Source organism: Saccharomyces paradoxus, chromosome XVI, assembly GCF_002079055.1.
Source record: "Saccharomyces paradoxus chromosome XVI, complete sequence".
Taxonomy (NCBI): domain Eukaryota; kingdom Fungi; phylum Ascomycota; class Saccharomycetes; order Saccharomycetales; family Saccharomycetaceae; genus Saccharomyces; species Saccharomyces paradoxus.
Window position 1 is genome coordinate 497,190 of NC_047502.1, and position 15,275 is coordinate 512,464.

Genomic DNA, 15,275 nt, shown 5'->3' on the forward strand with positions numbered 1-15,275 from the left:
ATGCACTTCGAGTATCTCCGATTACGAACGACGCCACCCCTCCTCCCCAAAAGCACCGAGAAAAGATTTTTTAAAACTGAACGCTGATTGACTTTCCGTCTTATTACCACTATGCATTATTGTTGTTTCTGTTGTTGTTGTTGTTGCCAGTGGTAATCATATTCACATTGCGTTTTGGTCATAACCACCTTCCGGTATTCATCATTCGTATTGAATAACAATAATTTATACCGCAATACACTACACGGCAAGGCAACTGATTACACTTTGTTTACCTTATTTTTTTATTATTTATTTTTCTAAAAAATTACTGTTGTGTGGCTCTATCCTTATTACACCATCTCTGCTTTGGCATTTCGCGTTGTTTCCCCCCACGGATTGCAGATTATTGTTCACTAAGTAATAATCACTGACTGGCGGCTATTCCTATTACACTCATTATTCTTATATTTTTCTTTTTTTATCTCTATTCTCTTTCTTTTCGTGTCTTATAATAATAATAATAATAATAATAAAAATAGTAATAAATAAAGATGGATTTCTTTAATTTGAATAATAATAATAATAATAATAATACTAATAACAATAATAGTACAGGAAATAGTAACAATACTAATAACAACAATACAAATGCCGGAGCCAGTAGTGTGGACGATTTCCAGAATTTTTTCGACCCAAAATCTTTTGACCAGAATTTGGATTCCAATAACAACAACAATAACAACAATGATAACAATAACAGTAACACAACAGCTTCCGGTTCGAACTTTACTTCTCCAACAGCAGTGGTGAATAATGCCGGTACTGCTAATGTTGCCGGTGGAAAAGCTGCTAATTTCATTCAGAATCAATCTCCTCAGTTTAGTTCTCCATATGACTCGAACAATTCCAACACGAATTTAAACAGCTTATCTCCTCAAGCCATCTTAGCGAAAAACTCAATTATCGATTCTTCCAATTTACCTCTGCAAACTCAGCAACAGCTATATAGCGGTAACAACAATAATGGCACCGCCATTGCGAACGATAATGTCATAACACCCCATTTTATCACTAACGTTCAATCTATCAGTCAAAATTCTTCTTCTTCTACTCCAAATACGAACTCGAACCCTACTCCGAATGCAAATCAACAATTCTTGCCATTCAACAATGGTTCTTCCAACAATAACAATTTGGCACCTAACCAGCTTATATCCAATTATGGAGCTTCAAACTTAATGGACAGGTCATCCTCTGCAAGTAATGAATTTGTTCCGAACGCAAATGACAGCAACAATAACAATAACAACAACAACAACAATAATATGCGTAATAACAGCAACAACAGCACGAGCAATAACAACAACAATAACGCCACTGCTGTACCTGCTGCCAGCTCCGTTAATAGCAATAATTCAACTTCAAACGCAAATACAGTGTTTTCTGAAAGAGCTGCAATGTTTGCCGCTTTGCAACAAAAGCAACAGCAACGTTTTCAGGCTCTGCAACAACAGCAACAGCAGCAGCAACAACAGCAACCACAACCACAACCACAACAACCACAACAGCAACAACAACCACAACAACCGCAACAACCACAACAACCACAGCAACAGCAGCAACCACAACAACAACAAAATCCCAAATTTTTACAAAGTCAACGGCAACAACAACAAAGATCTATCTTACAAAGTCTGAACCCGGCATTACAAGAGAAAATATCTACTGAGTTGAATAATAAACAATATGAACTTTTTATGAAGTCTTTGATTGAAAACTGTAAAAAAAGAAATATGCCGTTGCAATCGATACCAGAAATCGGCAATAGAAAGATCAATCTTTTTTATCTTTATATGTTAGTTCAAAAATTCGGTGGTGCTGATCAAGTAACAAGGAACCAACAATGGTCTCTGGTGGCTCAAAGGTTACAAATATCTGATTACCAGCAATTAGAATCAATCTATTTTAGAATTTTATTACCTTACGAAAGACACATGATTTCCCAAGAAGGTATAAAGGAAACTCAAGCCAAAAGGATATTCTTGCAACAGTTTTTACAAGAACTATTGAAGAAAGTTCAACAACAGCAGCAGGCCGCCGCATTGGCCAATCCTAGCAATAATATTAATAATGCATCGTCAGCACTAACACCCGCGGCTCCTGGTGCTTCCGCTCCTGCTACATCAGCAGCAGGTACACCAGCAGGGATTGTTCCAGTTTCAACAAACACTCCAAAAAGCTTGAATAACAATATCAATATCAACATGAATAATAACAATATTGCCCAGCAACAAGCTAAGAAGCCAAGAAAGCAAAGAGTGAAGAAAAAGACCAAAAAGGAATTGGAACTAGAACGTAAAGAAAGGGAGAACTTTCAGAAACGACAACAAAAACTTTTAGAAGATCAACAAAGGCAACAAAAATTGTTATTGGAGACAAAATTGCGCCAACAGTATGAAATTGAACTAAAAAAATTGCCTAAAGTTTATAAGAGATCAATGATTAGAAATTATAAACCCATGGTCAACCGTCTAAAGCATTATAACGGTTATGATATCAATTACGTTTCTAAAATAGGTGAGAAGATAGATTCCAACAAGCCAATTTTCCTCTTCGCGCCAGAGCTAGGTGCGATTAATTTACATGCTTTATCAATGTCCCTGCAATCGAAAAATCTTGGTGAAATAAATACTGCCTTGAACACGTTGTTAGTCACAAGCGCTGACTCGAATCTAAAGATATCTCTGGTTAAATATCCTGAATTACTAGACTCCTTGGCAATACTCGGTATGAACCTACTGTCAAATTTATCACAGAATGTCGCCCCATATCATCGAAAGACTTCGGATTATTATTACGAAGATGTTGAATCGAATCAATACTACGTTACCCAACACGATAAAATGGTTGATAAAATTTTCGAAAAGGTAAACAACAGCGGTACACTTACACCAAATGATTCTAGCGATGAGAAAGTCACTATTCTGGTAGATTCTTTAACGGGTAATCAATTACCAACACCAACACCTACTGAAACAGAGACCGATCTGGGCACTGAGCGTTTCATAAACATGCAGTCCACATCTTCCGCAGTTAAACAGTGGGACTTATTACCTGAACCAATAAGATTTCTACCTAATCAATTTCCTTTGAAAATTCACAGAACTCCCTATTTGAACTCTTTGAAAAAAATCAAGGACGAAATTGATGATCCGTTCACAAAAATAAATACCAGAGGGGCAGAAGATCCCAAAGTACTGATTAACGATCAACTGTCTACCATCTCAATGATTTTGAGGAATATTTCGTTCTCAGATAACAACTCCAGAATCATGTCAAGAAATTTTTACTTAAAGAGATTCATATCAGATCTACTTTGGCTAGTTTTAGTTCATCCCGAAAACTTTACATGCAATAGGAAAATATTAAATTTCAAGAAGGATTTGGTTATTGTTTTATCAAACATCTCCCATTTATTAGAGATCACTTCGTCGATTGATTGCTTATTAATTCTAATTTTAGTAATAAGTTTTGGACAACGAAAACTCAATCCAATGGCGTCTTCGTCATCGTTTGGCTCAGATTTTTTAACTTTCAACGAATTCCAATTGCAATGGGGCAAATATCAAACTTTTGGTGTAGATATTTTGGCCAAATTATTCTCGTTGGAAAAACCAAACTTGAATTATTTCAAATCAATCTTACTGAACAACAACATATCCAGTAATCATTATGATCGCAACAGTAACAACAACCATAAAGACAGAAAGTTGTTACGAAGGCTTTTGGATTTATACAATGATAACAATAAAAATAATAACAATAAGCATAATTTATTGAATGATGTGGTTTCGTTTTTGTTTTCTGTCATACCATTGCAACAAGTGCTTTCGCAATCAGCTGATCCAAGTTCGCTGATTGACCAATTTTCCCCTGTAATTTCTCAAAGTTTGACTAGCATTTTAGTCATCGTACAAAAAATATTGCCCTTATCTAATGAAGTATTTGCAATTAGCGAAAATAACTCAAACAGTAATAACAACAACAACAGCAACAAAGATTCCAGCTTCAACTTCAACAAGAACTTACCATTTGTTTGGTTGGGCTCCGAAGAAAATATCGGATCCGGACTGTTGAAATTAAGTGAGCTAATATTGAACATTAATAATTCCGCTAGTAAGAATACTTTGTTACAACAACAAAATTATCTAAAGGTGCTTTTACCGTCAATCAACGTATCCTGTGTTCAGTTAATCAGATGTTTGATTGAAAAAAGTATTTGTTTTGAAAACTGTTTAAACAACGACCCGGACATATTAAAAAAAATAGCATCAATTCCAAATTTGTTCCCTACCGATTTAGAAATCTTCCAGCTATTCACAAATCCATCAATTGATATTCAAGTAATAAACCAATATCAATTACTTTACAATTTAAAAAATGATATCTTGACTAATTTGAAATGATGCGATTCCTTTTGAACAATATTCTTGTCACCGCTTCTTCCTCCCTCGCGGACCACCCCTTTTTATAAACTTATATAAAATGTTGTAACTAATATAATAGCCCTTATGGTATATCTTTTTTCTCCCCCACAACGATCGTATGAGCGCTTTTAGCGCCACACACCCATTACCCTTCCACCTCAAATTAACGTATATCTTTTCATGAAGCCATTCATATCTTGGGCCGCTCGACTGAACAATGGTTTTAACAGCTTCCCACTGATACGGTTGCAGCAAGAAAATATTTCTTGACATTGTATAGCCGGGTTCATGGCTCCGTTCCAGCTAGCAAATACGATTTATAAATGCAAGTATATTACATTCAAATAATTGTGCTCTATAACAACACTGCAGAGAGTTAGATGCGCAATTAGCGTGGGAGGGGGGGAGAGAGCCCTCCACCATTGAAAACAGTGTAATTTTCCCCTTTTGATGGGGAGGTAAGCCCAAGCAGGACATAATCATCCAAGAAAATCTCAAACTGCCTACAAAGTTAAGATTTTCAAGAGCTATTCGGCACAATACTGAGATGAAAAAACTGCATTGACGATTCGAGAGTCTATCCTACTTATCTACGTATCATGAGGCACTAATCCGAAAAAAAATTTACTTGGCGCTATATTTTAAGAAACCTAATCGGTTGAGGTAAAATTGCAGGTCAAAGCTTACACATTTTTCGATATCTGTCAGGGGGTGGGGCAGAATATGCGTGCAATGTCAAACGCGAAGGGCAGCCAAGCCCAATTACGCGTCTCGTTTATTTTTAATTACTGCAAATTGCCGCGCATGATAAATGAAGGAAAAAAAAAAGGGGGAAAGGAAAGCATTATAGGCTATTCCTTACCGGCCTTTTGTGAAGAGGAGAACTTGTTCATTTCATCTTCATCATTTTCATCGTCATCGAAATGCTGTAGCTTCTTATTCACATTCTCACCTTCAGATTGACTCAGACTCAAATTCTCTAAATCATGTACAATTTCAAGTAATTGTTCTTTAGAGTTTTCCGCCACCGCACCTTGAGCCGTAAGTATCTTTTCGAAATCTTCTTGCCAACCTAATTCTTCAACAAGTTGCTCAGCAAACGCATCAGAGTATTGATTAACTATTAAATCTGTAGACCTCTTGTTAGTTTTAAAATCCCCCACCGTTTCTAAGTTACAAAGAACTCTTTTTACCTTTCGGGGAATTTCTTCAGGCAGAGACGCAAAGGGATAAACAGCTAGTGAGGTGCCAACGACAATGACAAGAGGCTGCTGAGGCTGCTTTCCAGATGCTGTGGTTTTTTCACGAAGCCACTCGGAATCGCTTAACCAAGTTTCCGAAAAGGAATCCGGTAGATCTTCGCCGAAGAAAACTATTGCCGGCTTTATCAGTTCACTGCACACATCGCACTTGACAAAATCCTTTATAGGATCCTCTGCTAACTTGGATTTGAAAACCTGTTGTGGGTAAACTTTACCACACCCGATACAATGACAGTGAGCAAAACTGCCATGGGCCTCGATGATTAGATCATCCTTAACACCAGCCTGTCTTTCTAAAGTGTCTATATTCTGAGTATATACCCTCCTCAAAACGTCTCTGTCTTGAAATAACTTCAAAAGATGGTGAAACTTAGAAGGTTTGAAACTCCCCGGATACAACTCTTTAGCCAGCGTGTAAAATGGCAAAGGATCCGACTGGAAAAAGTCTACATCAAACACTGCTTCGGGGTACGGTAACTTCAACCTTGCCAAGTTATGATACAGGCCAGTTCCCGGAGATCGAAAGTCTGGTATCCCACAAGATGTGGATATCCCGGCACCTACCATAAAGATTACTTTAGCGTTGGGGTTGCTTTTCATATGAGCAGCGATCTTCCCGACTGACATCTCTGTAGAAGCAGTACGAACAGCAGAAGCGGTAGAAACAGACATCGGAACACGGAGAGATCGTGGCGGGTCGGAATGGATAGGTCAGTGACGGGTACAGATGGCGACATTTACTGATACAGACAGCTAGAGAAGGTGGTAAACACATGCAGAGAATGTGGTTTATTCCTTGTTCTTGAGATCGGCATTGCTAACAGAGTTCATGCTGCCTCACAGTGGGACGGTGGGCAGCAGGCAGGCAGGCGGGCAGGGGGCGCCTCTGTGTAGGGTGGGGAGAGACCTCCGTAAGGAAAACGGCGCGGGAAGGGCGGCTTCTCACTACATTTTTTTGCCACTCCGGAACTCGCGCAGGGGGAAGACATATGCCCACTTTGGGAAATAGAAATGGTCATTTTAAGCTCAAGTGAAGCGAAAAGAGGAGGTATGCTTCTTTACGCGTCACCCAATCTGGATAGGCACGTCAAGCCCATTAGGTCCCATCAAGAATTAATGTAGAAATGACGCTTAAACTCCGAAGTTTAAACAAAGTTTTGTTTTTGTTGCTGTTTCTGTTTCCTGTTGCTGTTTCTGTTTCTATATTTTTCGTATAGCTCTGTTTCCCTTGTAGATATACATATATAAGAGTTATTATAGGAGTGTGTATTTTCTTCACTCTGTGTTGACCCGTAATTCCCCTCCCCGGTAAACCAAACTAGTTTAATAGAATATACAATGCTGCTGGAAAGATTGCACAAGAGGCTACACGCCGGCTCTTCTAGGCGATCTCAAGAGAATAAGGAAAAGAACTGCACACCTGAGGATGCGTTGCCCATCCAGCCAGAAGCCCAACATCGAACTGAGGAACCTCAGCCGTTGTTGAACTGCGACTACGATGATATGATCGCGTTTGACAGAAATTTGTCCACTCCTGTTTTTACTCCGGTAATGACTCCTATAAATAATATCAGCTCCAATCAAGCGAAAAGCTCGGAAACCTCATATTTTCCACCTTACTTCAATGCTAATAGAACTAGACAGAATAGTGCCTCTTCACTGGCGAGCTCTGTTTCCGATTTTCCTCAGAATTTTAAACAGCACGCTTTTTACAACAATAATGCTCAATTCACTTCCTTCACACCACAGTTCGTCGGCCTGCTATTAGAAGTCTACCAAAACACGTGCAGCGATCCTACAATAACCCCGTTTGATACTACAAACCCTCCCTCAGGAATATTGAATAGAGTCGCTAAAGCAGCTATACAGCAATCTGAGCTTCAACAATTAGATATCGGGTGTGATAGAAATAGCTGGCTTTTAACACTGGTGAGGCAACGTTTGTTACAGGAGGTGAGGAAAGACGGCTATCTTTCTCGTAACACTTCTCTCACTTCTTTACCTCCACCACCCCCACCACAATTTTCTGAAATGCTTAGAGTTCCCTCCCCGTTTATTAACGCAGATATCACTGATCCCATCCCGTTGTCTAACACAAACTCGGATCCAAATGCAAGCTCTACTACCAGCATGACCAATACATTAAACTGGTATTCCTTGCAAAGATCAAACGCCTTAATGAAGAATAGGAATGGTTCATCTCAGTATATATCGGATCTACAACCACAACCTATCTTAGCTCGCACAAACTCTAATAATAGTACTAGCAACAATAATGCCTTTTCTTTACTCACGCCAACGCCTACAACAGATTCTGCATTTAATTTTAACATAGCCCTACTATCAAGACAACGTAGCAATATCATGTCGTCTCCCTTGGCTAGCACTCGTTTGCCTACGGCAAATGTATCCGCTGAAGAATCCTCTATTTTACCGAATGAACCGCTGAAGTTAAAAAGAGATTTATTGCGTCTTAAGAGGTAAATAGTGACGCACAATGAGGAACACAGAATGCATGACCTATAATGACACTAACTCAATGAAATTTCTATAATACTTTTCTTTTTTTTCACATTTCGGTTAAGATTTCAATTTATTCCATTTCAAGTCTCATTTCTCCATTTTCTTGGTTGGCCATAAATGTATTATTTACAAGTCAGATAGATATAAAAGCGCCAAATAAAACATATATATAAAACATACATATACACTTCGCATCAAATAAACCACGTTCTTTTGCTTTTTTTTTTTTTTTTTTTTTTTTTTTTTTTCACTCTAATGTTTCCATCCTTTCAAAGACAACTTTCCTATTCACGTTACTGTTCTTACCAGTAATCCACGCGTCATTTAATATACCAGCTTTTTGTAATAGTTTGGTAACTGTTTCGCTAGGTTGTGCTCCCACACCAATCCAATATTTTGCTCTATCAAAATCAAGCTTGACGTCTTTGATAGGTACAACGCCCTTTTTCAATTCTCTCTTAGTCATTGGACTGGGTGCCGGTACGTAGGTTCCTAATACTTCAATCGGTTTGGCATCTCTCGCCTTATGGGAATTTGCCACTACGATATTATAGACGGGACTATTTTTTCTTCCAAATCTAGCTAATCTTATTCGTACTAGACCGCAAGTCATACTTAATAAACTCTATTACAATTTTTTAATGGAATGCCAATCAGATCTCCTTGTTAATTGAGTTGTATCCTCTCCCCCTTTCGTACTTTTACAGTTATTCTTAGTGTACCATTTCGTTTTCCCGTCTTGAATGATAGATGGTAATATTTGGTGAAAAATTTTCTTTTTCGCTGCAGTGATTAAAATTTTGAATATATGATCTCATCTCATCGCATTGTTTGAGCTTCTTCACTCGTAGTAAATTCTCCCTGAGAAGAACTTTATTTCATAAGAGTTGCCTTGTTTTTTGCTGATTGAAAATCCAACCAGATAATTTCTAGATTTCCAAAAGCATCTCACAAAATCGAATCAGTAAATCTCAGAGTTCATCATGGATCAAGACCAAGTTGCTTTTCTCTTAGAGCTAGAGGATAAGCTGGCCAAAATTCGGTCCCAAGTAACCTCTAAATTGGAAAATCAAAAACATGTTGCTATAATATTAACTGCCGTTGAGGAGAACATTGTAGGCCAAGCCACAAATGACGTTTCAAAAAATATTGTAAATTATATAATTTCCTTTATGTCACTATTGGACCAAGCAGTAGACCCGTCTACCCATGAAATAAAGGATCTTCAGTTGGCTTCTTCGTCTACATATCTTTTGGATCTGATATTCCATTATTCTCCGAAGCCATTATTGAGATCGAAATTCTCTGAAATACTCACGAAAATTGCCCCATGTATCACCGCAGAAAAGGCTAATGCCCCTCTAATTAGAGCTGCCATTGGTTGTTTAGAATCTCTTCTTATTGCTCAAGATGCACAAGCTTGGAACAATACTTATGATCTAAATGTCACTCCAAAAAGAGGTTTGCAAGGTATACTTGAACTTTCTTTAGATGTAAGACCAAAGGTAAGAAAGAGAGCACTAGATGCAGTTCATGCAGTTTTATTAAACCCTCCTGTTGCACCAACTGCAGAGCATGTCGCGGCAGTTTTTGTGGCAGATTTCTGTGACAAACAGTTAGAAGGTAATTTGAACGACCTCTCCAATTTATCAAATAAACAATTGAAAGCACAGAAAACAAAGGAAGATATCAATTCTAATGTCATGCGTTCTTTGAGATTGGTTACTTCGGTTGTCTCTACTGGACAGTGGCCATCTTCACAGATTGAGCCTCTTTGTGATATACTGTTAGGAGTCACTAAAAGCTCAGAGCAATATCTCGTTTCTGCGTCATTTGAATGTTTTGAGAGCATGTTCAAAAGTATGGCAGAGACTACTGCTTCATCTGGTTTGGCTGAAAATAAGTATCTAAGAGTCTTGGATACAATCTTTGCATTAAAACCATCAAATGTAGATACATTATTAACCAAGTCCTGGATTGCTGTGGTAATCAAAGGTATGTCCACTTATGCAGCACATCAACCATTGAAAGCATTGCGTAAAATCCCTGGTGTATTCCATATTATGTCCACATATTTAGCTAGTGAAACCCCAGAAGTATACCAAGCTGCCTCTCAATGTCTTATCTCAATCCTTTCTGAGTCTGTTAAAGATGATTTGTTATTGTATACACCAAGTGTGGATGAGAAAACTTTCAAAAACGTAGATGAAATTATCTCTCAAATTGCAAAAGCGTTTATCGACTTCTTATCCATTAGATATTCCCATTGTTCCAGAGATGTTCTTAAGATTTTGGTAGCAGCATTTAACAAATTCAGATATAGATCTAATCCTCACTTTTTGAAATCATTGAAAATAGTTGATACATGGAGAGTAAACGAAGAACAATTTATGGATTTGAGAAACGAAATTGAATTAGTAATTGGGGCCTCCATTTCTGCTATGGGCCCTGAAGTGATACTCGCTGAAGCACCTTTAAATTTGGACAATCCGTCTCCTGAAAGACCTGGTAGGGCCTGGCTGTTACCACTTATTAGAGATTATACCAAAAATTCAAATCTTGCAACTTTTCAAAACGAACTGGCACCATATATTAAAAGTTTTCAATCTAAGTTCGATAAAGTCCCGGAAGAATCTATTCAATTGAGAGTTTTTCAAACCATTGTTGATCAAATCTGGTCCACGCTTCCACGTTTCTGTGAACTGCCAATGGACTTGAGAGAATCATTCACTGACGAATTTGCCTCAGATCTATCTTCTCTATTATACAGTGAGGTTGAATTAAGAACTACTATATGTCATGCTCTGAGGGTCTTGGCAGAAAGTAATGTTTCATATTCCGAAAGTTCCCATTCTGACAACATTTTATTGTTACAACGCTTCCCCGTTTCTGAAGCTCAAAAGAATATAGAATACCTTTCAACCAAATCAAACAACCTTTTAGCTGTTTTGTTTAACGTTTATACTCAAACCACTCCAAACGCAAGGAGTTATATTTTGGAAACGATTGATCAATATTTAAAGATTACTTCCAAAGAAGATTTGGAGAAAACTTTCAACAATGTATGTGGTCTTTTGAAGAATTCCATGAGCGAAGAAAGTAGTGGAAACGCAAACAAAGAAAAGAAAAAGCCTCAATTGACAGCGACACTATTAGATTTGATCATATGCATGATAACATACTTACCTGTCTCGTCTTATTCTGCTTTATTCTCAATATTTGGTCTTACCGTGAATTCTGCTGATGCTTTAATTCAAAAAAGGGCTTATAGAATTATTACAAAGCTTTCTGAGTTGGGATCTGGATCAACGGCTGTTGCCCAATTCATTTCTGATATTGAGAACGTCATGGTAGATAACACTTCCACTGTCCAAACATCTGCTAAAGCTGCAAGATTAGCAGCAATTAAAACTATAGTAGAATTGTTACCTTCAGACCACCTTGGTTTCATTGTTAGAACCGTAGCTGAGGTGATTTTGAGCACAAAGGATGTGAATGAAAAATCTAGAGAAACTGCTTTTGATACTTTGATTTGCATGGGTAGAAAAATGAATGAGCCAAATGGTATTATCAAACTGTCCCAAATACCAGGTTATGACCCTGCCACTCCGGATCAGGCGTCATCGATATCGGAGTTTTTCAAGATTATTTCTGCCGGTCTTATTGGTGAATCTCAACATATGGTTAGTAGTTCAATTACAGGTTATGCTTGTTTAGTTTTCGAATTCAAAAATGAAATCGATTCTGGTATATTAATGGATATATATGACACCATTGAACTGTACCTAACTTCCAATTCCAGGGAAATTGTAAAAAGCGCCATTGGGTTTACGAAAGTTTGTGTTTTGGGTCTTCCAGAAGAACTTATGAGACCAAAGGTGCCAGAGTTACTTTTAAAATTATTGAGATGGTCCCATGAACATACGGGCCATTTCAAAGCCAAAGTCAAGCATATTATTGAAAGATTGATAAGGAGATTTGGCTATGACTATATTGAAGCCAACTTCCCCGAAGAAGATAGGAAACTGTTAACAAATATAAGAAAGATGCGTAACAGGAATAAGCGTAAGGATGAAGAGGCTACTACTGGTGTTAAAGATGGGGCTACCACAAAGGGTTCGAGATTTATGTCTGCGTTCGATGAAGCTGTTTATGGGTCTGATAATGAAAATGATAATGGATCAGATCAAGAAGAAAACGTCACAGGCGGCAAAATGAAGAACGGGACAAAGCAGTTTATTGTGGAATCCGGTGAAAACCCATTAGATTTGCTAGATTCTCAAACATTGGCTCATATATCATCTACTAGACCAAAGAAATTCAATAAAAATCAAAATAGGGCCAGGTTTAACGATGATGCGTTTAATTTTGACTCAGAAGGCAAACTCGTCGTCAAGGGGCAGCCTAAGCCCTCTACGAATGCAGATGATCCACTGAGTGCTGTAACAAGCGGCATCAATGCATATCTAGAGGCTGTGAAAAGTGGTCCTGTAAGAGGTCAAAGAAACAAGTTGAAATTCAGAAAAAATGGAAAAAACTCCGATGACTTTGGTGATGATGACGATGAAAGGGATAGTAGGGCAATGAGAGGAAGAACAGATATAGGTAATAAGGTCGGCAAACATAGTAAGAGAGGCCCTAAGTTCAAATCTAGAAAGAAATTATAGAAGGTTGAAGCTGTAGCGATTTTGCTAATTAGACACCTGTAAAAATCAAATATGTTATGTATAAGAATATTATAATACTGTATATTAAGAATGATTGATTTGAAGAAAAAGAAATGAATTAGGCGTTTAGTTGCTTATTATCTTAACGAAGCAAAAATACATTATATAACAATAATGTGAGGTTAATTAAATATGGATGAGATAATGACGAAAGAAAATGCTTAAATGCCGTTTAAAAGTAGCCCCCGTAATCTAGCGAAGTTCGGCGTTGAAATGTGCTGTCCATATCTTCCTGTTCTGCCCACTTGGTATCTACATTAGAGTCGAATTGAAACATCGATATATCACGGTCATCACCATGAGGCGATTCTGTTACACTTTTGTTGCTCTCTTTAAAACTTTCCCCATTGTTATTCTCTTGAGATATTTGGCTGGGATCTTCTACTTCGCTAGGTGATTCAAGCTCCTCATCCTCAAAGGAAAGAGCTATGTTTTCTAATCTATTTTCTTTTCTCATTATCGGCAGCTTGCTAGTTACATATGGATTTTCTTGGATCCCCGTTAAGGCATCCTCATCTCTTGGGGTCATAGCCGAAGGCATCCTGTCTTCATTTGTTATCGTAGTATGGTGGTGATGGCTTAAAATCGAAGACTTATAGCCTGTAATATGAGGCAAAGCCGCCACATTTTGGGATTCTTTTTTGGAAGCTCTTTCGATCATATTTATACGTTGTCTCGCTACGACTAATTTGATCCAGTCATCCAGTCCATTGTTATTTATTAGATCTTCTATTAACTCTGTTTTCCTGTTTTTCGTTTCTAACTTCTGTTTGGCACCCTTGTTTTGCAGTAATTGGTTGAGGTAGTCTGGTATTGCTGACAAAGGATCAGATTCTTTTTCCTCATTTTGTAGCAATTCCACTGTAGGTAGGGCGGTTATTCGTGTGTCGCTCAATTGGGTACTATAAATACACCAGTCCTTGAACTTCTCCATTCCTCGCGAACTTGATAATTCTGAGTTTTCATCATAGACATCCAGAACGTTCGTGGGCTTAACAATGCCTAGATTTTCTAGAGCCAGCGTTATGTCCTGTAAAGCAATCGTATCGTCCTGGTCACATCTCGCCTGAGCAATAGAACTGATCTCTGATGCTAACAAACTTAGGAACTTCGCATAGAGATCGGTCATAACGTCCACCAGACTTGGTCTTGCCCTGTCAAATCCTTGTGCCTTCAGTAATTGAAGGATAGATATGCGGAGAAGTGCAAAATAAAAGTCATGATTGGTAGTCATAGCACAGAGGAAGTCTATAGATCCCAAAAATTAAGCTTTTTCTGGCCAATGGATGATTTTGGAGTTGGTCTGAAGCCTTCTTTAAGCGTTATATTAGCACATCTTCATCATGCAATGTGAAATTATTGAAGAAAAAAAAAACTAGAGCATCGCGAGCTTACCCGTCTCGCCACTTTTGTTACGTGAAAAAACACGTTGGCAATATAAGCTACAAATGTGAGATATCAAAGTTGCTGCTAGACAGAAGTTCCTTAGGCATTCAGGTTTTGTTTGTGAGCTGGCTTGCTAATTTGATTACTGTGCATCATTGTTCCATGATGTCTTCTTTATCGCTATATACTGTTCAGGCTGTTTTAATACTAGATCAACAAGGAGAAAGAATTTATGCAAAATATTACCAACCTCCTCATAGAACCGATGACGGACACCAATTGCTCTTCAATTCCGTGAAGAAGCAAAAAGAGTTTGAGAAACAACTATACCGTAAGACTCACAAGCAAGATTCGGAGATCTTGATCTTCGAGGATCGTTTAGTTCTTTACAAAGAATACATTGATATCACGATATATTTAGTTGCTTCGCTGGAAGAGAATGAAATTGTTTTACAGCAAGGGTTTTCAGCAATCAGAGGAGCTTTGGATTTGATTTTGAACTCAGGTCTGGACAAAAAAAACATTCAAGAAAACTATGATATGGTTTTATTAGCTATTGACGAAACCATTGATAATGGTGTTATCCTCGAAACTGACTCTAACACCATTGCATCCAGAGTTTCTAAACCACCCACAAACGAACCCCAAATGGCATTAGATTTGGACAAGGGGTTCTTAGGCGCATGGGGTTTTGCGAAGAGCAAGTTTCAAGAAAGGTTACAGCAAGGCTTATGATCACAAAGGCAAAGCAGATAGAAGAAAATTTAGCTAGTCTTATATAGTATATATACAGTGTCTCACTTTCTCCCTTCCATATATGTGTATCTATGTATATATATAAATATATGTTGCTCATTTAGAAATGATTGTCACATCATACTAATTATGTTATTCTTTTCGTTGGATTG

The 15,275-nt window shown here is 37.8% G+C and overlaps 7 protein-coding genes across 7 annotated transcripts; 4 read left to right on the plus strand and 3 right to left on the minus strand.

The window, feature by feature from the left end:
* Nucleotides 1–533: 533 nt before the first annotated feature.
* Nucleotides 534–4,448, plus strand: SWI1 (Swi1p; the record flags this gene model as incomplete). The annotated part of the gene is made up of 1 exon (XM_033913853.1): nucleotides 534–4,448. The coding sequence occupies one exon, from the start codon at nucleotides 534–536 to the stop codon at nucleotides 4,446–4,448; it is 3,915 nt and encodes a 1,304-aa protein (XP_033769744.1).
* Nucleotides 4,449–5,320: 872 nt separating this feature from the next.
* HST2 (histone deacetylase HST2) lies at nucleotides 5,321–6,403 on the minus strand (the record flags this gene model as incomplete). The annotated part of the gene is made up of 1 exon (XM_033913854.1): nucleotides 5,321–6,403. The coding sequence occupies one exon, from the start codon at nucleotides 6,401–6,403 to the stop codon at nucleotides 5,321–5,323; it is 1,083 nt and encodes a 360-aa protein (XP_033769745.1).
* A 666-nt stretch (nucleotides 6,404–7,069) lies between these two features.
* CIP1 (Cip1p) lies at nucleotides 7,070–8,215 on the plus strand (the record flags this gene model as incomplete). Its single annotated transcript, XM_033913855.1, has 1 exon — nucleotides 7,070–8,215. One exon carries the CDS (start codon nucleotides 7,070–7,072, stop codon nucleotides 8,213–8,215), a length of 1,146 nt encoding a protein of 381 aa, XP_033769746.1.
* Nucleotides 8,216–8,501: 286 nt separating this feature from the next.
* Nucleotides 8,502–8,867, minus strand: MRPS16 (mitochondrial 37S ribosomal protein bS16m; the record flags this gene model as incomplete). Its single annotated transcript, XM_033913856.1, has 1 exon — nucleotides 8,502–8,867. One exon carries the CDS (start codon nucleotides 8,865–8,867, stop codon nucleotides 8,502–8,504), a length of 366 nt encoding a protein of 121 aa, XP_033769747.1.
* Nucleotides 8,868–9,237: 370 nt separating this feature from the next.
* On the plus strand, nucleotides 9,238–12,921 carry RRP12 (mRNA-binding protein RRP12; the record flags this gene model as incomplete). The annotated part of the gene is made up of 1 exon (XM_033913857.1): nucleotides 9,238–12,921. One exon carries the CDS (start codon nucleotides 9,238–9,240, stop codon nucleotides 12,919–12,921), a length of 3,684 nt encoding a protein of 1,227 aa, XP_033769748.1.
* A 232-nt stretch (nucleotides 12,922–13,153) lies between these two features.
* On the minus strand, nucleotides 13,154–14,215 carry TAF3 (Taf3p; the record flags this gene model as incomplete). Its single annotated transcript, XM_033913858.1, has 1 exon — nucleotides 13,154–14,215. The coding sequence occupies one exon, from the start codon at nucleotides 14,213–14,215 to the stop codon at nucleotides 13,154–13,156; it is 1,062 nt and encodes a 353-aa protein (XP_033769749.1).
* A 314-nt stretch (nucleotides 14,216–14,529) lies between these two features.
* On the plus strand, nucleotides 14,530–15,102 carry RET3 (coatomer subunit zeta; the record flags this gene model as incomplete). Its single annotated transcript, XM_033913859.1, has 1 exon — nucleotides 14,530–15,102. One exon carries the CDS (start codon nucleotides 14,530–14,532, stop codon nucleotides 15,100–15,102), a length of 573 nt encoding a protein of 190 aa, XP_033769750.1.
* Nucleotides 15,103–15,275: the final 173 nt, after the last annotated feature.